The 22,488-nt window shown below is 40.8% G+C and overlaps 1 protein-coding gene across 4 annotated transcripts in view; it reads left to right on the top strand.

Annotated features, from left to right (window-relative positions):
• LOC148649747 (cAMP-dependent protein kinase inhibitor alpha) overlaps positions 1-20,691 on the top strand; it is a 31,432-nt gene extending 10,741 nt beyond the window's left edge. For 2 of the 4 annotated variants that reach the window (XM_088602815.1, XM_088602814.1), the window contains exons 2-3: positions 18,605-18,765; positions 19,183-20,691. In XM_088602815.1, the coding sequence (XP_088458941.1) occupies positions 18,624-18,765; positions 19,183-19,265 (225 nt within the window). In that variant the 5' untranslated portion in view covers positions 18,605-18,623 and the 3' untranslated portion in view covers positions 19,266-20,691. Of the gene's footprint in view, positions 1-15,409; positions 15,604-16,328; positions 16,350-18,604; positions 18,766-19,182 lie in introns of those variants that run through there. The other 2 variants (XM_088602816.1, XM_088602813.1) reach the window with 2 other exon arrangements.
• Positions 20,692-22,488: the final 1,797 nt, after the last annotated feature.

Genomic DNA, 22,488 nt, shown 5'->3' with positions numbered 1-22,488 from the left:
CAGCCCCTTCCTATAAAAGCCAGACGCTCCTACCAATCTGGGCTCAGCTCTGGAAGATGGACCCCTGGAAGCCCGCCTACCAGCGGGTCCAGGAGTGGCCCGACGGCATAGGCCTCGCAACGGCGTCCTGACCATCTGCGTCCGGGGCTGGGAGCGCCTGGCCCTGTTACCCCTTTTTATTTCCCCGACCCTTCACCGGATACCGCTCCGGCTTTTTACTTTTGTCTTCTTTGTCATGGATGGATCACCCGGCTCTGGACTTTCGCCCACTCTGGATTTCCCTTCGCACTCCCTTTGGACTTGTTTGCCTGGACCACGCCACCAGTGCACCATCGACACGCCCCCCTGTTCGTCTACCAGGCCTATTCCCAGTCTCATTTCCCCATGTTTGTTGCACTCCCTTCCAGATTCTATCGTCTGCATAAGGTCCTGAAAAACGCTTCGTGACACCAAGTGGAAATTCTTGTTCAAAGGATGATGCCTCCAGGTCCATCAGCAACATTTACATCTTGAATCACTGCCATTAGTATATCATAGTGATTATCTATAAGGTTTCCCATTTAGATTTTGAACATGAAAGTTCAATGAGAGTCGCACTTCAAGAAACATAGAACAGTCTGTTATTGATACGTTTCTGGTTTACATGTTCTGATCTTACTGCTCAATCAATGCTTGATGCTCAAGAAACTAGATAAATAGTAAATGCCTTGGTCTCCACCCAAATTGATTATTTAATTAATTGGTTATTACCAATATTTCTGGGTAAGGGTGGGACAGTGGCATGGCGCTTATTGCTGCTGTCTCTTGAGTCTTGGGTGCTGGGTTTGAGTCTTGCCAGGGGTGCCTTAGGTGTGGAATTTACATGTTCTGTTCATGTTTTCATGGGTTTCCTTTAGGTCTTCTAGTTTCCTCTCCCATTAATAGCTGTAAGTTCTGCTTGTGTGTGCTCTATGACAGACTGCAGTTGGATAAGGTGCAGGACACCACCACTCTTGTGTGGACTGTGTGGATGTCTGAAATTGGATGGCTGACATTCCTGATTAACTCTACCCATTAATTCTCTTCTGTCTTTCTCACCTTGAGGTGCTGACTGAAGTACAAAATGTAAAAGCGAAACGTTTTCATTCTTCTCTGTCATACCATTTAAATCTCTTTTATTTGGCTGTTTACCACTGTTTCCCTTTGGATGCTTTTCCAGTCTCGTTGCCTTTCGTTACATTTTTTATTGAAGAAGGCACCTGTATATGTAGTGTTTAAATATTTGACCTGATTTCCACATTATTGCTCGATGACTGCAAGAATTGTAATGAAGTAATACCTGTTCTTGATAAAGTGTCAAACGATCGCCACGTTTCAGAAAACATAAAAGCATGGTACCCTGTTGCTTTTTATAAATGTGTATGTGGATTTAACCTTACAGGCATGTTTCACTCCTCTCTCATTCTCCCATTGGAGAATAAGAGAAAATAATCTAGTATTTCTTATTTTTCAGCTTCTCTTTTCTGCCTGGAATATACAGCAATCTCAATGAAAAACACAAATGCAAGATCATTTGTGTCATCATTTTTCAAAGTCTGCCGATGCTATCCCAGGACCTTTGTAGAAACCTACGAAACCAGTCTGTTGTGAAAAGCAGTTACAGTATACTGTATGTGTTTTCCTACAGTGTTTCTGTGTCATATGCTAAATAATGCTTTTAATGCTATGCATGATTATAGGCTTGAAGTTGTTTTTGACCTTTTTAGACCTTTTCCCATTTTTTGGTCTCTCCCGCAATGAATTGTTCTCATCTTAGGCAGTGTGGCATGCATTTTCTGCTTCACAATATATCTGTTGTTAACATGTTCCATGATCTATTGTCCCTGTAGCTCTTTTGTGTATTTCCAGCTTACATTGTTCTATAGTACTGTATGTTAGCCTCTGTGGCTACACAAAGGCAAAGACAGTAAAGAACCACTTCAGTAAGGAAACTCATTAGGGCCATTTTTATGTAATGCTTGTGATCCGGAAATGAAAATCGTCATTCATTCTCAGAAGTCAAGGATGTTGAGAATGTCCAGTAAAACAATATGCTGGAAACGTAAGAGAAAACAGTGACCTCTTTTCCACCTCTGTTGTGGATAAAAATGGCTCACAGCCCCTGTGTACTATTTCAGTGTAAAGGAAAAGATTTCTCAAGGCTGAAACAGAGATGGGGATGTGTATCGAGTCTCAGTAATAGCCTTCATTGGAAAGCTTTAGAGTAGGAATCTCCGATCCCATTTCTTGTGTGAACACAGAAAATAAGCAATGTTTGACTCAACAGTGGACGTTTATTCGATTTTTTTTTTAAATCACCAGGAGCTCAAAGCCTTTGGAGAATAGTTAAATTGTTCCAACTGAGCTTAGCTGGAACCAGTTAGGCCTTCACCTCAAGTTTTAAAGCTCTTGATAACGCCTTGTAAAAGCTACTTAGGGATTGCAGCTCTCAAGGACCAGAGCTGGGGAGTGCATTATGCAACCTTAATTTGCTCCTTGAGCACACTTCTCACAATCAACTTTGCAATCGTCCGTCACAGTCATTTTTAGCATAATCTCGGCAGGGATCGAAAAGAGCAAGCAGTGCACACATAACAGGACCTTATGTAACAGGTTTTACAGTAGGTAAGAAATTACACATCAGGACAATGTAGAATAAAAATAAGACTTACTTCGCAGTCTTTACCTGCTTTTCCACTGTGGTTTGGTGGAAGATGAATTTTTAATGAACTTTTTACCAAAGCTTTGAAGGATTTTTAACTTCTAAAATGAACCTTTCTGTGCCCGGTTAACAGTCGTCTTCAAAGAAACTCATTTGTCTAATGAAGGACTGCCAGTCTGGTGGGATCCAAGTGGCACAGTGCCCTTTAGCCACCACTCATACATTAATAACAGTGTCTGTGTTAATGTAGTGGGTATTCCCCAGATGTCTTATCGCTTGGGCATAGCCGTTGTTAAGGAAATGGCCAGGTGCATCAGATAAACAGGTACAGTATCTGGAAATGTGCAAGTGTGGGTAGAAAATGCATATGGATTTCTTGACATCTTTCCAGTAAAGGTGTGCAGCTACTGTACACTAGGAGCCATCTACAAGCATGGCTACCCAAAGGACAGCCAGTGCCAAATGAAGCGGAAACAGAAACTCAACCAATTCCGCAGATGTCTCATAAACAACAAAATGCTGACTCTTCACAAAAAAGCAGAAAGCTTAAATTTTCAACAGCTGCCAGATAGGTTGCTTTATATTGAATTGTTTATGTAATTTTAGCCATCAAAGCAAATGTTTGCCTAGTTCTAATGAGCTGTACTTGTACTGCCAGTCTGTGGCAATTGCTTAATATTTAGTGCCTGACTGGCATGTATCCATATTTCATGTTTCCAGAAATAAAATGATGTTATGTGAATTTACCATATGTCTTGCACTGTATGGACAGTTCCAGCTTTAATGCACATCAGTTTAGGTTCTTTCATGCTCTTAACAAGCTGATATACATTGCCAAGTGTGTGTGATACACACAGCACAGGGAATATGTGGTGGGATTGGGGCTTGCTGTATTCTGAGTGTGTTTCGAGGCTGGAATGTTCCTGTACCCATGAGTTTTGTACCTGTATGTGTGGTAATAATAGCAATTCCTGTTCTTCTATAGGTTTTTACAGCAATGGAAACAATGACAGCTCCACAGTCTAGATTCAAACCCATGACCTGTAGCCTTGAACCTTTGCCTTTTTACCAGATACGCCACAGAGAAGCTGGATGCATGTTTTTTTATTGGGGAAGTCTCGGATGTGAGACAATGCTGCAGAAATGCAACAGTTAGGGATCCCCAGGGGTTACTGCCACACAATTGAAAAGCAAGCATAGATACCAAAACCTTTGCTGACACTCCCTTTGCCATACAGTAGCTGCCTCCATTTATTATCTTGTCAGTGTGCAGGAGCCCAAAACTCAGTTTTGTCTCTCTAGGTGTATCAATCTGTGTAGCTTGGTTGTCCCTATCGCTTCTTGTGAAAAATATGCACTATCCACACTGCAGCAGTTGTGGTCTGCACTTATTGGACACCAGTCTGGGCACCTTTAATCAATAAAATACTGTAACCTTTGCCACATTGCAAATGCTCCATTACAATGGAGTTAGAAACTCCACCATGATCACACCATACTACCTGTTATGAAGAAACCTTCCAACACAATGCAGTATTGTACCTGAAACTACTCATTTAGTTTGACATAAATAAGTAAAAAGAGCATGTTTTAATTAGCTCACTAACAAACCTGCACTTACGTCTCTCTCCTTGTGCTGGCAGTCAGATCTTTGTGTACAGGACACATTGCTTTATGACCTAAGAGCTGTCTAGTCTCAGAATGTTGCCTTTCTTCTGCAGCTTTTCCTACAATTTGTGCTTTGTCTTATCTACCCTAAAAACAGTGGGTTTGACAAAACTATGTACTTAAGTTGAAATAAGGATGTATGCATACAGTATAGGGCCTCAGACAGGATTTTTCCCCTTAGGTAGTACTGTTACGGTAGAATGTGCTTAACTCTTTAACAGAATACTTTAAGTTGGGAGCTGCATCAGCAAGTGTAGGCTGCAAAGGAACAGGTAACGAGTTTATTCCCTGCTGAAAGGAAAGGAAACACAACGTTTCGGCTGTGGGGCCTTCTTCAGGTGTCCAGAATACTTTGCTATGCAGTGTAATGATCACACGATCTCTTTCTATACTTCAGATACATTATGTCTTTCTCTTGTATTAGGGGTCTTTTAATCTTGAATGGCAATGGATAAATATTTGGAAAATTAAAGTGTAATTTGTTTAAGAAAACACCTCATCTTCATTGTGCCTCTCTGCCTCAGTGCACTATCCTAGGCTTCTCACTGTTCCCACTCTGAGTATGACTGCCAGTGTGATAATGTCGCATGGTATGGCTGCTTTCTTCCAAAGAGAACCCAAGGAGAGGAGACAAGCCCACACCAGAGGCCAGAAAAGAGAAAGTCTACATTAAACTTGTTTGGTTCTTTCTCATTGAAAGGGTCAGCTGAGACAAAAGATTTTGCAAGCCTAGCCTGATGTCTGAGCACTTACCTTACACTTCAGCCATCCATTTGGAGCAGAAAATCCTACAAAGAAGCTCTCAGAAGTTGTGCAAACCAGAGGGAGGTTATCAGAGGATTGTCTCAGACACACTTCGCTGGGTTTAACTCTGCAGTTCTGTGTGTATCTTTCTTTACAGTATATTGTGAACCACAGCTCACCATGAATTGTTCTAACAAAAGGAGTCAGCATGTACATACATATTTCTAATTATATACTGCATATCGACTAGCGTCCCATCCAGTGTATAGTTCTGGGTATAGTTCTGCCTTGTGACACCTGGTTTAGGCTCTGGTACACCAAGACCCTCTAAAAATAAAGTGGTTGCAGAAAATGTTCAATCCTACTGTAAATGTACAGTAAATGTGTGTATTCATATTTGGCTTCGAAGTAATTTATGTTATAATACACTGCTCATTGTCCTAATGAGGGAAGTGGAAATCATTAAAACAGCATATACTGTAACAAAGAGGAGCTATGGTCAGAGAGAAGTTCCTCTAAGCCTTATGTTACATAATCCTCAGATCTCACGCAATATGGATTATACAGCTTTATTCACAGCGGCTGAACTAACTCACTTTTGAGTTCTGCTGAGGAGCAGTGATCTGCTCATGTACTTTGCTGCTGAGGCCTCGGTACTGCTGAATGATGTAAATATCAGTCTCCCAAGACTGCATTGTTTGAATCTGCATACTGTTTTCACCTTTAGGAGTACTCGTAAGCTAGAATCAGCTTTTCTTTAAGACATGATAAGATAAGATCACTTTAGTGGCCATATACAATTTCTTGTATTAGGAATTTGTCTTTTTGCATACCCCAGCTTGCTCTCCATGAGACACACAGACAGGGAGAGAAACTTGGGGTCAGAGCACAGGGTCAGACATTTATACGGCACCCCTGGAGCAGTTGGGGTTAAGGGCCTTGCTCAGGAGCCCAACGGAGTAGGATTCCTCTGCCAGCTGCAAGATATGAACCAGCAACCTTCCAGCCACAGGCGCAGATCCTTAGCCACAGAGCCACTGCGCCGCCCAGGATATCTCTGTATCTCGGCCATTCTCTGCTAGTTTTGCTCTTTTAGCTAGACAATTCCTCCTGTAATTCCTTGCAATTCTATTATATATTTCATCCCATACATCTCAAAGAGCTTTACATATATAAGGGGAGCTGCTTCGTCCACGGCTGAAGTGTAGCCTTGACCTGGGAGATGTGGCAGCCATTCTGCACCAGCAGCTCTGCAACACAGAGATCGGGTGGAGAAGAAAGAAATTGCTTCACCAGTTGAATTAATTAAGAACTCTTAAGAAGGCCAAATTATATAAGCCTAGAGAGAATGGCAGTCAAGATACTTGCATGTAATTGATTTCATGCATTCTGAACATCAAGGTTGATCACTTAAAAAGCCAGCGAATCTTTTCTAATTAATGAAGGCATTTTCAATTTTATTTTCGTCCCTTACCCCCAAGCAACAGCTTAAATATAACCTCTCACCAACCACAGGGTGGTCAGGACAGCCTCAACTCTTAATATAATCCTTCACATCTCGAAATAAAACTGATTCGATTTGCAGGAAGTACAGCAGAATCCTGTGAACCGGTGATCCACAGAAAGGGGCACAAGTCGAATTACCCGCAGACTATGACAGCCATCAATTTCCCTGCACTCTCTCAAGAGTTCCTGGAAACGTTTCCGTTGTGTTTGAGCCTTTAAAATCCACAGCAGCTCTGCTTCCCCCCCCCAACAAGAACCAAGACTTTATTATTTGTTGGGGAAAAAAAAAGTCATCAGTGGGAGAATATAAGAGGATTAGCGAGGCCCTGGCTGCGACAGGCAGAGTGGTGTCAGGATATTCCCGAGGCAGAGAGCGGCGGCGGGGTGGCTGTGGTGGGGGTGCGCAGCAGGCAGCAGAGGTCAGGCGGGAGGGGGCAGATGCGCTGCTAGGGGGAGCGAAGTGTGTGTGTGAGGTGTTGCTGGTGTGGAGGTGCTCTCACCATGGCACCCCCCTGAGCACAGCAGCTGACTGAAGCAAATTGGGATTATAAATACTGCTGGAAAACGGAGTGACGAGAAGCAGAACTGATGTGCAGTGCTTAAAAGAGGCAGAAGAAAGAGTATAGATTGTGTTTTCTTACGGGTTGTCATATAAGTAATAATGGAGTAGCTTCACCAAACAGAACTGTTTTTAATGTGATAGAATAGATCACCATATGGAGTTCCCAATGAAAAGGAGCCTGACATTACACAAATTCTGTCATCTGTTGATTGAACCATTGTTTGTCAGCTCCTAACTATTCCAGCTTCCTACTAGACATACAGTAGGTCTGGTTGTAACAGCTGCATGGTGCTGTTCCAATAGGATTCAGAGCACTGTACAATTGACCTACTTCAGTATCACATTTCCTCGCTGTAGGCAGGCAATGCAGTATTCACATGCTGTACAATGAGGTTCTGGAGCAAGAGGGGAGAGGACTAACATAATTACAGTCCTGTAATTCAGAATCTAAAGGACAATAAACAGTACTGCATGATACTCTCTAACTCGCCTTTCAAGGTGATCAGTCATGTACTGGTTGCAAGAGATGAATGTCCAGGAAGGACCACAGTAAAAAGCCAATAAAATATAATTCTGAGAAAATAAAATAATAGACCTCTTTCTCTTGATCTTCTGCCTGTCACTGTTGTGTTGAGCTAGCAGTCTTTATATATGGATACAGTTCTAATCTTTAAATGTTCTTCTCTTACTGAAAGTGAATATATGCTTTTACTGCCAGCCAACATGAGAGACATGAAAGCGAGAAGCTGCATCACAAGCAGAAGGAGGAAATAAATACATCCCTGAGCAGGTGCCGTAGGGTAGCTGAGGCAGCTGTGCAAAGCAGTGTATCTGTCAAATCCCTCTCGAGACAGGGCGAGGGCTGGGTTTCGCGAAACGGAAAGCATTACAACAATGCCTCTGTGTTAGGGGCTTTGCTGATCTGCACCGCAAGGAGAGCAGAGCTGAACAAATTGCGTTAAGATTACCAGGTGTGACGAGGGGGCCAGGATGTGGAGAGGTGCCACCCAGAATCTCTTCACCACTTGTGTCATTGGATGTCTTTCCAGTTGAAGCATGCCGAGATGTTCTGCAAAAGCCACCTCAAGATATTTATTAATGAGCTTGTTTATTTCATTAATATAAAGCCCATTTTAACCACATCCTATTGTCAACTTCCATATAAACTGCTACGATTTAATTAGTCTCCGGAACAAGCCCTTTTTTAAAGCCCCTAGTTGACGAAGCTGAACCTCTGTATTATCCTGCAGAGCTGCTCTACTTTCTGCACCTGACTGATGAAGTGGGCACATGGTGCCGAGAGGGTGCTGCAGACACAGCGACAGATGTTAGGAATTATGTAGATATAAAATATGTCCAACAGCTTTTTCTAAGCAAAGTGTGAATTATAGCTTCTGCTCAATTATGCCCAGGTTCAGGAATTTTCTTTGAAAGCACTACAGCCAATAAATCCTGTCAGTATCTTACATGTACTGTACTTTCTATATCAGGGAGAAGTTAATTCAGCATACATTCATCACTTGATGACAGAAAAAGTCATGTTCTAAGCATTGTGTAATATTTACAGAGATGAATTCATGGCGAATGCAAATTCCCTGTTTTGTGTGTTTTTAATTTAGTAAATTTAGTAACAAAGGCACTTTGTTAAATCTCAGCACACTGGAATGTACCTGTACCCTTCTCACAGCAACAGAGTCATTGTAATGAGCCCAAATTAAGTAAAAAAAAACCCAAAACAATCCAGGCCTCAGTCAGAAGTTACAAATTGCAAAGTCAACAGTTGATGTTTTCTATTTTTTTGTGTCTTTCTAATGAAAATCCAATATGCAGTACTTAGAATTCATTATCTTTTGAGGGTTTGAAGTTTGGATGCAGCTTAGATCATTAGCCACATACAGTATCTGTGCTCAGTATAAAATTAAAAAACCATACTATGACACACAAGAATTATATATAATGTATGTCACACACACTAATATACTTTTGTTTTTATGCAAAATGACTTGAAGGTCTTTTGTTCTAGTCTGGAATAAGTGGGACACCTTTACTATTACTTTTATAGGTTCTGTTTTTCTAAGTAAAAAAGAGTAGCCAGGAATTAATGAGTTGAAAATTAAATCTGAGCCTAATTTAATTTCAATCTTAATGATATTAACTCATATTTTTCTTTTCAGAAATGAAGGTTTTTAAAAATGTTGGAGCCTAAATTATTTTCAAGCCTTAACTATTCAACTTTTATCAATAAATGGAACACCATAACATCCTAAATCATTAAATTGCTCATACAGTATGGATATTAAAGTTATATCCAGACATATTGGTACAACACATTTATATCCAGTATTCCCACGTGATGTAACACCTTCCAACAAAATTCTTCAACAGATCCAATGAGATGTTTTGATATTGATCCAAAATGACTGTGTTCATTTTCACACTTATCAGTTAAAAATGAAAGTAACCACAGATTTACGTTTGCCAGTTCTGTTAAAGCTTTAACTTCACAATTAACACACAATATTACACATTAATGTCGGTATTTCTTTGTGCGTAAGAGAAACGCAGGACGAAATAGAGGTAGAGAAAAAAATAAAATATTTGGTGGCTAACAGGGCCGATGGTTAATTAAGGTCTGGTGAATTGAAATGGCTGATGGTTAATCTTGTGTGTTTTTTTTCTCAATGTGGTTATTGTCAGACATGCTTGCAGATTTGTGTTGTTTTCCAAGCTGATGCAACTGCAGCACAGTGCCCCAGCCATCAAGCATGTCTTAGCTTGAGTGCAGTCCAGGTTAGGGGTTTGGCTTGACAAGCGAGGAAGGACAAGCGCTGGTGTAAACGGGACTTTTGCTGGCTCCGTCAGTGCAGCTCCCTGTGCAGACTCTGCTCCAGGAGCAGCCAGCTATATAAATGGCTATTTTTACACTCATTTGCATTGCTCCTGCTTGGCTTCCCAGAGCCCGACAAAGTCACACTTTTTTGTGAGAGAATGTCACCTTGATGTGGAGACTGGTGTCTGTGGATCTCACTGATTTCACACTGATGAAATTCACCCGAAGCAGCTGGTAGAGAGTTTTCAGCTTAGGCCTCCTAAAAAACATACTACTATCACACGGATCAGACAGAAGTTATCCATGTACTGTAGCAGCCCCCTCCAATTTGTACTAGCAATCATACACTGCGTTAACCATTCACTTGAAATGATATATATGAAATTATTCTGTACTTTTTTTCATGCATGGGCTGCCAAAGTAATGTCATCACTATGGAAACCAGCTACATAGCTACTGTACATTCCCGCTTTATGGCAACATTCACATACTCTATGTGGACAAATAAAAAGGATGAGAAATTCAGCATTATCTTGATTTTTTTTTTAATTTGCACCAGGTCGTCCCATTATAGAAAATTCCTACTGTACCTCAAGCATCCAAGCAGTGTAGCAAATTGTTTGTTAAAGTGACATTGTGGTTAATTCCATTCGTTAACAGAGCCGTTAACACGTTTTTTATAGCTTCATTTCTGGTGTCCGGTTGATGAACTGTGGTAAAAAGGGCTGTTGATTTTATTAAAAATAAAAAAGTGAAAAGGAGTGTGACCGTGAAGTTAACAGACATCTCACAATGCCTGTTTGTTAAGTAATTTACAGCTCAGACTGTGCTCCATGCATGAAAAGTCAATTTATGTTGATATTACACACAAAGGAAGAATCTTTCTTATTATCCCTGTTCTTACTGTAATCGGCACCATTTGTACTGTAGCTGCATCTTCTGACCTTATTTAATTTTTTAAGATGCCAGTATCCATGCAAAACTATATTACTAAACTCGTAGCACCTCATTGCCAGATCTTGCAAATGATTTTATTTTCTTAACTGTTTTGCAGAATCGGTCATTTGTTTTACATTTGCAGGATACCTTCACCTTCATGAAAAACAGCTGATGATCACTACAGTGCCACAGGTTCAGTGAAAAATAAAAACAAGTATAGCTTTCACAATTATAACGTGAGTGGCGAACAGAAGAGCAGTTCTTATAATTGCATGGGTTTTGGCCCAAGGTGTGCTATACATACAGTATAGCCCACACAAGCTCGTCGTGTGACATTTAGACAAACTCAAGAGCAATATAAATGCCTTTAAGACTGCCCATTCAATCACAAATGAAATTACTCAGTGTCAAGAAGTGTGTTTCACTATAGATTGTATGTGCAGTCATAGTTTATGTGACAGAAGACATTGACTGGTGATTGAAAGTGAAAGAAATTTCTTGCTGTTGTGTTGTATGTAGCTCATACTGATATTGACGACACCCTGTCCCTGTCCAGCCCCCAAAACCTACAGTCCAACAGCTGTTACTCAGAGCTTTCCGCATCCCAGAACTCTGATCCTCCCCTTGTTTCAAACAAAAAAGTCGTGTTTGTGATCTTTGCTGGGATTATTTTTATTCTGCCTGTTGGGGGAGCTGGCCTGTCCTTACCTGTCTGAACACCCTGCAGGAACTTTTCTGTGAGGGCACTGCTCATCACAAAGACACGCCGCCCTGAGTGTGTCTCCTCCGCAGGCACAGAGGACAAAGCCCCAGAGGTGTAAGATGAACGCTCACAGTGCACCGAAGCTCACAGAGTAAAGCCCGGTGGTGTGCCGATTGCAGTAACAGCCTAGACCTGAGATTGACATTGAAAGATTGCCTGTGTTGTTTCAGGAGTGAAAATTGAAAAAGAAAGAAGGGAAGAAATTGACTTTCTAAAAACGACTCGACTGAGTGTCTGAAACACATTCGCTTTGGCAGCTCTTGGGATGGGAGACGAGGAGCCCCTGGGATTCAGTGATCTCATTTGCAGTTTCCTCAGCTCCTGCCACTCTGTCACAGTCCCATAATGATGCTTCTTAGTTTCTGATTTTACCTGTGGGTTCAAAGAAATGCAGGCTGTCTCTAACCCTGCACATTTGAACCATCCGTCCTATGCAATATGTCATACCAGGTAGCCAGCACTTTGCCTGTCAAATATGAGTGGACAAAGTGCTGTCAGTTTTATGTGGAGTGCTTACACATTGTGGCCTGCACCTCTGCCTGATTTAGCTGGGTATTGACATAAAGAGCTTTGCAATCTGTTGCCTTAGATAAAACATACCCCATGTGTCACCCTAGATGTTCTGTAAAAAGGTGTCATATTTTGTCTCACACCTGACTATTCCTCCTGTGAATGTGTAAAAAAAGGCAGACTTTGATTTTAAATGAACATAAGGTGTGGGAGCCTTTATTTGCAAATAAAAACAACAGCAAAAAAAAACATGCAAAAAAGTTTTAAGGGTAAGTGATGTAGTAGTGCTGTCAGTCAAGTGCATTTGCTGTCTCAGGCAGATACCTCTTGAGTCTGGATTTGGAAACATGCACAGTTGCTCACATAATTCAGGAGAAACTTCCATTAGAAGGGAGCTTGATCATGCCTACAGTACAGATATTTCAGTCCGAGACTGACAGATACAGGAAGACGTATGAGCTGTAAGAAATTCAGACAGATAAGATGGTGCCAGACGAGGTACTTCTTTGTGAGGGAGTTCTAAAGCAATCTTCTGGAGATCTTTAGGAATGATTCGTGTTATGGCCTCGTACCCAAATCCTGGTTAATATTTTGGTCATGAAAACGCATGCAAGTGGCGTTAGGTGTGTTACAGTACATCATTGTATTTTATTTGGTCCCTCGTGGAGCCCCTGCTTCCTAAGCAGCCCTGAGAAGCTCCGTCTGTCATCCCAGAGCAGATGGGCACTGTGCTGCCCACTGTGGACAGGACTATGAAAACAGAGGAAGGCATCTAAGGAGGAGGCATCTAAAAGACAAAGACTGACCATATATTGTAACTGTGGCTAGCATTAAGAATCCCTTCCTTGCCATTAATTGGATGTGTTTTTTTATTAGAGAACGAGTGCTACCTCTTCATCTGGCCGTGTGATGATGTATGGAGTAAGGGAAGTGTGGTGATTGTTTTGTGCTGTATGTCAAGGGGAAAGAAATAGTTCCCTGCATGAATCACCACTTGATTTGTGCTACTACATTCAAAATTATCTGCACTCCCTCAGCTGAAGCTCTAAGCTGGTCAACAGCAACAAAAAACATGTCACTGCTATCAATGAGGGATAACGAAAAATATGACCAGGCAAGTCTTTCATGAAGCACAACTTGCAAAATGATCTTTTTAATGCCTTACAAACACCATGAATGTGCTGAGCCTAAGACATAGAACTGGCACATGCAAAGTTAAATGCTGTAAAAAGAGCTGTGGACTCCAGAAAAGGCAGTTTTGAAGTACATTTGTCCTTCTCTGATACAAGTCTCCAGATGCAATTTCAAATTGGACCTTACATGGTTCCAGTCATTTCATTACTATGCCTGAAAAGATATATAATCCCTGCATCTGCCCTTTGTATTGACACTGGAAAGCATTCATTAACTGAATTGCTGCAGCTTCCTGAGCTTAACCTGCATCTAACCTGCTTGGGCTATCATTTCAGGAGATAATTAAATAGGGCTTATAACCGGCTGCCATCCATCCACAGCTTCAAACAGTGAAGGAGAAATCACAGGACCATTCCACAGGTGCATGTTAGCAGCAACTGTCATTGTGTTCAGCGAGACAGCAATGTCAGAAGTTTCGTCTGTTTTGCTTAATTCTTCTTTGTGTCTCTCATTTCCGATTTCTGTACCAACCGCAAACCTGTCGGATGCTAATTACCCTGTGTCTTGTGAGCTTGAAGGGAAAAACAAAGAGCGCTTTGACGCTCAAGCTGTGAGCGTGGAAGAGATAAGAGGGGGCAGTGGGAGCTCCGTGCATCTTCTGACAGGCTGTGTTTTAATATTCCTTGAAATAGAATGCAGGGTACAAACTCCCCCTGCCACACTGACTTTCAAAGCTGGCTGAGTTTATGCAAAGAGAGCTTTTAGGCACTAATGACAGCAACGAAACCTGGGATTAAAGCAATCCATCTCTTGATGTAACAATAGATTTGATTGTTGTACGATCAGTTTAAGCACCTTAAATGGGCTTGGGAATTCACCACTCCTACCGTATGGTGAAGAGTGTTGTAGAGTGTGCATACATAAAAATGGTGTTTGCTGGCACACCAAATGCTGCTCTACTGCCCTTAAGCCTTTGAAGTCAGGAGTGGGTGTTTTTCAACTGCGCCGCCTCCTGAGTGTATGACAGTAAGAGTGCATTTTGGAAACAGACCGTAGGAAAACAGAGGCAGGCAGGGGAGAGAGGAGGAGAGAAAGGATGACGAGCAAGACGGGTCAGCGGGATGCAGGTGTTTCAGCGTTGTCTGTCTGGAGCATCTGTGGCTGAAGACATTGATCAGATTGATCACTGGCACACTCCAGTGTCTGATGGCGTGTCTGTGACCTTCAGACTGTCTCGCAGACATCACACAGGACACCTGCGTGTGCTAGAGACATTTCAATGATTTATCTGCTCACGTGATGTATCATCATTATGGGGAGGGGCTGAAACACTCCATGTACTCAGTGTGCTTCTGTTGCACTCTTTTCTGGGCCAGCTATGTTGTCAGTATCTATTTTCGTACAACAAAATGCATTAATCATAAATACAGATGGCCTTGAATAAAATATACATTAAAGAAATCCCACAGAAACCTGAAATTAGGTTTGAGACAGGTGTGCAGTGGCCGACATTAGTGATAGAGCAGAGCAGTGGTCTACAAAATGGCTCACCAGCGACCTAAATGGAGGAGATATGACATGGCAAAGATGAGTGCCCAAAGAATACGGCTTTTCTCTAGAAATATTGTAGGTGGGTACATACCAGGGTGTGTAAATAAGCCATTGGCCTCCAAAGGACTCGACAAAAAATATAAAGTACTGTAGATTCTGTATTCTGCATCAATGCTTGGGAATTAATTCCTGCCTTTTGCTGAAGAGCCTCCTATTCCGTATACTGTAGGTCTGTTTACTTCAGGAGATGGTCCACATCAAAACCTCATCGTGGGTGGCCTGTACTGGGCTTTCCTGCCCTTGGCTCATTTCAATATTGCTTTGATATGACATTTTTTTCTATACTAACTTTTCCTTAACGTTTATTGTGAGGAGCATTCAATTCTGGCTGCCACAACTCACAGTGCATGTCATTGAATTGTCCTGCTGTAACAGATGGGCTGTTCGCAGGGGTTGCACTCTGGTGCTCTCTGTTTAGAGAGCATGACTCGGAGGAAGAGTCTCATTTTTTTCTTATTTACACAAGACGCAAAGGAGAACCAAGATATTTACAGTAGGTGGCTTTTGGTCTTACGATGATGATAAAGAGAATAAAGACAGTTGATCCTAAAAGCAATTTATGGTTGTGTTTCTTTCATTGCACAATTGGCTGATCCTGGTGAACATCAAAGGAAAAAAAAGTTAAATTATCCAGACACAAGGCATGCACGGGTGAGGTAAGTTCAGATCATTTAATTTTCACTTAATCGCAGTTTAAAAGATTTTGAATCTGTTCAAAAGCGGAACAAATTTTGTGGGCGATCTAAAAAACCTCAGAACTCACCCTGTAGTCAGGGAACTAGATGCATCACACAGCTTTCTCTGTGAGCAATCTGGGACAGATCATAGCTTTAACTCCTACTGCCTTGTTGTCCAGGTGGAATATCAGTTTGCAACCTACAGAAACATTATTTGCTCCTTGTGGGGAAAACTCAAGATCTCTTTTATATTCCTTACACAAGTTGCTGTTATTGCATTGTAGAACATACAGCTAGGCTTTGACTGACATAAAAATAACTGTCTTCACATGAAGCAAATAGCCTGGACATGCTGTGAGTTTGTGCTGTAAGTTTATTTTAGGCAGGAACTGTTGGAAATGTCAATAGAAAGACAAATGTCAACCTTCTCGATATTAAGAGGAGGAATAACAACTGAAATACCAGGAAGTATATATTTCGAAGTGGCTGCCTTGTTTGAATTAAATCTGAATTGTTGAACATTAAGATGCATCTTCCATACTTCAGTCCCATATGAATAAGAGTCAGTGCAACTTCTTAGCAATGAGAAAATACATGCAAATGTGCACACAAAAGCTGAACAGTCTTCCCATTTAAATGTTCTGCAGGAATGCAATGAACAAGAGTGCAGAATTGCAAGTAAAAGACAAACTAGGAACATCATCAAGACAGTCAGACACACCAAGGTACGATTCAAACAACTTTCAATCAAAAGTAAAAAGAAAATAATCTAGAATTTCCTTCACTGGATCACCTGCAATGAAATTGTATTTTTACATTTAATGTAGCATGAACAAGTTGTGAAATACTGATGTATTATTCCTTTGGTGGCAATAATGGATTGCTTCCAATTTCTGCAGATTTTCCCTAGGATTGAATTACTTTTTTAATATACTTTTCTGCTAAGATTCTATCTTGGCACAGCAGAAAGAGTGCACTTTTTAAACACATCATTCTAAGGATATTTACACAGGATCATAAATAAATTTAGAAATGTTTTTCTTGAGAAATATAATTGGTCCCTCCTTACATTTCCATTACATATTAGGAATATCATTAATGCCCTTTGTATATTGTAACTCCAATATGCTATTAACCTGCATCCTGAATCTCAAAAGATGGCATTGATGTGAAAATGCAGGCATAAATAGCCTCTCAGAGTTCGCAGGGAGACTTGTACAATAAATTATTACATCTGGGCAGTTGCAGGTTTTCATCGGACACACCCTTTTTCATACTAAAGAACTGCAGAAACAAAATTGATACAGTGAAGGCAGTGTATTTCAGGAACTGGAAAAAGAAATACCCATGTGCTGCTGTGTCAGATATGGTTTCATATTTTGTGCTACAGAAACTGCTGTTTTTTTTATCTATGCCACTTATGTAAAAAGAAATAGGATACAATACATACTGTACATGGTCTCAGTTACCCTAAGGTTTTGGAACTCCCTGCCAATTCTTGAAATTCTGCCCTTTTAATTGCATACTTAAGATACTATGAGGTTATTCTGCAACTAGAGGGACTAGATATCTGTGGCTATGAGCATATTTGGACAAAACATAAAACATAATTGTATTTTAAAATACGTCTATGGGGCCTCATGATATAGGCAGTCCCTTCTACTACAAAGACGTCTCTTGATTGTGCTGTTAATAGTACAGGAGCTCCCTCTGCTGGAAACTGCAAGTACTCCTGTTCACCTATGAATCGTGTAAGGACCAAGAGAAATGAATAGATTTAGAGAGAGCCGAAACATTGTGTTCCTTTTCTTCGCTTTTCACCATGGAATAAACCTTTAATCGTTCATCTGAAACTTAATTCTTACTGTGATGCTAAGGTCAGTTCAGTGTTTTCCCAAAATCCAAGAGATGCGTTTTACTGAACTAGTGTTTGAGATGTTACTGTTGGTTTTTAGTTGCTCAGCTTTGAATTTCCTGCTTCAAGAAAGCAGAATTTTCGACAGAGCCTTTGAAAGCTGTAGTTTAGGGGAGATGGAATGGAATGTGACAGGAAGAATTAGATCAGATCTCAGACTGTCAGAAATCACACAGCCACATGTGTAAAAGCGACTGTACCTTAGCTATTACCATGGATCATTACTGTTTTGTTCTGCTGTGCTGAGAACACCAGTGTTCTATCAACACAGATAAGCCCCTCATTAGACAGTGACAGCACTGGGCCCCTCTTTTTGCATGCTATAGATTTATATCCACAAGAAAATGTTTCCCTACATCTTCTGGGCATCGCTAACTAGAAACCTGCTCCCTTCTGGGTTAGATATTCTTTTGTAAATCCCTCTGAGACAACGTAATGAGCATGTGAATATGTAGGTGTATGTGTGTGTATATATGTGAATCTGAATGTACAGTATGTGTGCATGTTTGTATATACTTGTACTTATGTTTATGGATGTGTGTATGTCATTGTATATGTGTATATGGATGAGTATGTGTGTATATGTATGGATGTGTGTATATCTGTTTGTGTAAGTGTGCATGTGTATGACAGTGTGTTTATTTGTTTGTACAGTATGTGAATGTAAATTTTGTGTGTATAGTATGGGTTGGTGTATTTGCACGTATGTTTACTTATTTGTATGTATTTTTATGTGTGTAAGTATGTGAAAGTACATATATGTGTGTGTTTTCTTTCTTCTGTTTTCAGCATGGAATAAACCTATTACTTATTCCTTTACATATATGTGTATCTAGTATAGGTGTGGGTATGTGTATGTTGTATGTATGTGTGTATTTGTATGTGTACAGTATCATTTTCTTTTTTAAATCCCTCTGAGTTTTATGAACATCATTTCATGGCACTGTGTGACTGAATCTAATCCCATTGCCCCGACAGCCACTGCAGGAGTGTGGAAGACACTGGATCAGTCTCTTGTCAGGGGGTGTTAATAACGAGCCCTCCCTTTCTTCCCGTCTGTGCTAGGCTGGCGAAGGAACCTGCGATGACAGAGGTGGAGCCAGTATTGGACTTTGCTTCCTCGGGCCGTTCGGGCCGCAGAAACGCCCTGCCAGACATCCTGGGCTCTCCCGCTGGGGTCAGCCCCTCTGACCTGCCCCTCAAACTGGCTGAGCTCTCCCTTACAGGTCTGTGTCCGGCTCTGGTCCGGGGATATACTGCACACATTCCTTCCCCTTGCTCACGTTCGCCTCTGGAATTGTCTTTTCTGTCACCAGCGTTCGACTGGAGGGGGACATGTTAAAAGGAGTGGCACTGCTTTATTGATCAGTATGCGTGTTACTATTTTAAAAGTTCTATGCAGATACTGCTCTCCATTAAAAAAGGATCCTGCATACTTGTGTCCTCCTGGTGGAAACAAATTTCAAGCCCATCAGATGGCAGTTTTTCATTTAGTAGCGGGGACAACCTGGAAGTCTGAAATATAACAAATATAAAACCGTCGGGTATAAAACATTGCAGGTTTGGAATCAGCAGTCGGCGGGTGGGTGGAAGTTTTTGGTTCACTCAAGGCTCAGGACCACCTCTTTCTCTTTTTCCCCCAGATGGGTCAGAAGGTGCGCAGTCCCCCACCTCGGAGGAGGCCCCTCCACCGTCGGAGAGCTCCGAGGTGAAGGATGGATCTTAAGAGACACGGGGGCACACTGGAATATGCCTGGAGCGGGGTGTCAGTACAGAGGGGATAGAGAGAGATGGACTGTCAGGAGCCAATCCGTTTAGTCACTCGTCACGTTGCCGTGACCGACAGCCACTTCTGGGGGGACTGTTTGGCTGCAGCGTGGGGCCTGGGAGCCCTACCTTGACCAGATGAGGGACAGAGAGGGAGAGAGAGGGGGAGAGAGGGTGTCAGTTTCCCCACGCTTTGAAGACAGAAATTAAACAATTATTTTGAACTCAAACAGCGGACAAAACCTTCCTTTTTAAAATCAATCTGAGCTCAGCAGGAAGGTGAGAGGAAGGAAAAACCTCATTTTCCGTGCTTTGCTGGACTATCCAATGAACACTCCTGAGGTAGTTTTTGTATTGTCGTTTTTTTAAGAAGGAATGAGTATCACCTGTGGATTTGACATTTTTCTTCTGCATAAGCAAAACAGTTTCAACTCTGGCCTAGGCTAGCACCACCCAGAAGATGTCCAAATGGGGAAAGATAACATGAGATCTTTAACTCCCAGAAAGCTGACAAGGTCATGCACAAGGAAGGCTCAGAATTTGAACGAGTTTCCAGACTTGTTCTCAATTTCTTCGAATCCGTGTTTCTCCTAGGAATATGGTTTGGGGAAAAATCTTATATTTAATCTATCCTGCCCACATCTGCATTCCCAGTAGGATTTCCACAGTGATACAGTAGCTACGAAGGATAGCTTCTCTCCATGGCAACAATCCAACAACTGGAGCATGACCATTGCCCAAAAGTAGAAAATCACTGACAGTCCTTTTGAATTATAGGAAATAATAAGAATCCAATGTTGTCTCTCTCACCATAATGAATGGAAAGAAGTGTCTGGCTTTTTAGTGTAAAAAACAAGACTTTCTCTGAGACAATTTTGATGTTTAGACAAAGAAGTGGCTACACAATCTTGTAATGGCATTCCACAGAGGGGGTGAGGAATCTTCAAGACGTCCAGATTTTGTGAACAATCTTCAAATCACAGACGCACTAAGAGGGACAAGTGTTTTTTGCTAGTGAACGATGAACTGAAACCCCTGGTGAGAAACAACAAATACTGACAGTTCACCTGCTTGAGTTGTACATACTGTTGTATGTGTCTGATATTAGATTGAATTTATCCACTTGAACAAGTATAAGCGTATACATGTTTTATATATAAGATACAGTATATAGATTGTTTATGTAAAGTACAATACATGGAAGGGAGGAATACAACTTGAAATAGTTTTGTTCTCTCTCCTCAACACATTGGGAAAAGCACCTTCAGCGCTCATGGCCTGGCATTGTAACATTCAAGTGAACCTTCATCACATACAAATCTAGACAGAACAGTCAGACTGCCAGAACACTTGTGAAACTAATAAATGCCTTTATTTGTATTATTTTTAATGGTGTACTTATTTCCTTTCATATAAAATAAAATGCTGGTCCTGTTGTGTGATACAATAAAACACAAAAGCATTTTATGTTATTTTTCATTTTTCTCACCAGCCACTTTTCCTGCCCAAAACAGACAGATTGGTGTTTTAAAGAAATGTACATTTTATTAAATGTTGCCAGAATCTGAAATGACCAATACCAAAGAAGATTATCAGCGGATAGCTATGTACACTAAACTCGCAACCTTAACAAAATTTAAGTTACACAATGCTACTATTCCATAATAATTTGCTCAGAATTAAATTAAATCAGATGTTAAATATCAAAAGGAATGACAATAAAGACATACGTCTAGCATCAATTTTACCTATAATAAGTGCTGAAAAATGGAACACTGTTAACACATGAAATATGTAATGTATAAAAACACTGTATGTGACTGTTCTTAACTAGCTGATTTAATTATTTTAGAGTTTCTCAGTTCAAAAAAGCACCTGATAGAGACATTACAAATATTATCTCTGGGAAAGAAAGTACAAAGTTCTTAGACACACTGCTACTCACTAGGTGGAGACATATTCTAAATATGCTCCACAAGACATTGGAATGCTTTTAGCAGCACGTCCTGAAGGCAAGCTTTTGAAGAACCTTCTCAAGCTGGTGGGAAGCAAACTATCTTCTTTATGTGCACATTTCATTCAAATTGATCTAATATGTTAGAAATTGATGGATCATCATTAATGATAATGGATAAAAATTAATTATATGATTGATTTGCTAGCAAAAAATGAATGTCATTTCATTTACCTAGTGTTCAAATACCACTATTCGGGGAAACATTTCAGACGTTTAACATAACTCATGATGCAACTTTTGCAATCTTTAGTCCTGAAGGAAATCAATTTGAATTATGAACAGGTTAAGAGCAAGAGGAATCCAGACTGTGACAGAAGTACTTGGAGGTAAAAGAGAGACACAGTTATCTGTCCCATTTACAACAGCTGTATTGCACTGGCAGCTTGGGCTGGCATTTCTGTGTAATAATTATAATAATGAAGAAGGCCTGAACACCTCACACCTGAAGAAGGCTTCACAACCAAAACGTTGTGTTTTCTCTCTTCTCTTTTCAGCATGGAATAAACCTATTACCTGTTCTTTTGCAGACTACGCATCCTGACGCAGCTGACCACCTGAACTAATAATAATAACGTCTGCATTGCTTTTTAAGTAAATTTGGCCAGCCTAGGAAAATGGACTCTTAAAACGTAAGACTCCGAAAGTACTTTCTAATATGACTTCAGCCTGTCTGATAAGAGCAAAGAAGATAATGAGCTAAGATCACCAAGATAAAGCTTTTACAATCTCATGCCAAAAATAAATTGGATTCAGCTAAGGACAGTTCCCTCCAGAGAGTCCAGTGAAAACAGTTGACTGCTTCTGTGTGACAGCTTTAAGAATACAAACTAGAATAAAATCAAAGTATTTCAAGAGTTTGTGCTGTCATATCAAAGACAATGCCCCAAGGAATGACAGTAATAATTTTTGCTTCGAAGCTGTCCTCCATCTACTCAGACACACACAAAAGCGCTTTTGACATTAAAGCATTCATTCGCTTGAACATTTCCAGCAACCAAACTTTCCATCTCAACTCCCTGGAGAGTCATTGTGAGAGAGTTACCTGTTTCAGCCTGGTTTCTGTCACTTCATAATAGAGCCACCCAAATGAAGAATAAAGGGTGTTAGTGGACGAATAGGTAGTACTCAGCATAGCGAACCAGATCTCCTTAGCCAAAGGCCTCTC

Source organism: Lepisosteus platostomus, chromosome 13 (genome assembly GCF_059453375.1).
Source record: "Lepisosteus platostomus isolate fLepPlt1 chromosome 13, fLepPlt1.hap1, whole genome shotgun sequence".
Taxonomy (NCBI): domain Eukaryota; kingdom Metazoa; phylum Chordata; class Actinopteri; order Semionotiformes; family Lepisosteidae; genus Lepisosteus; species Lepisosteus platostomus.
The sequence above is the reverse complement of the archived record's forward strand: the minus strand, read 5'-3'. Positions and strand labels throughout refer to the sequence as shown.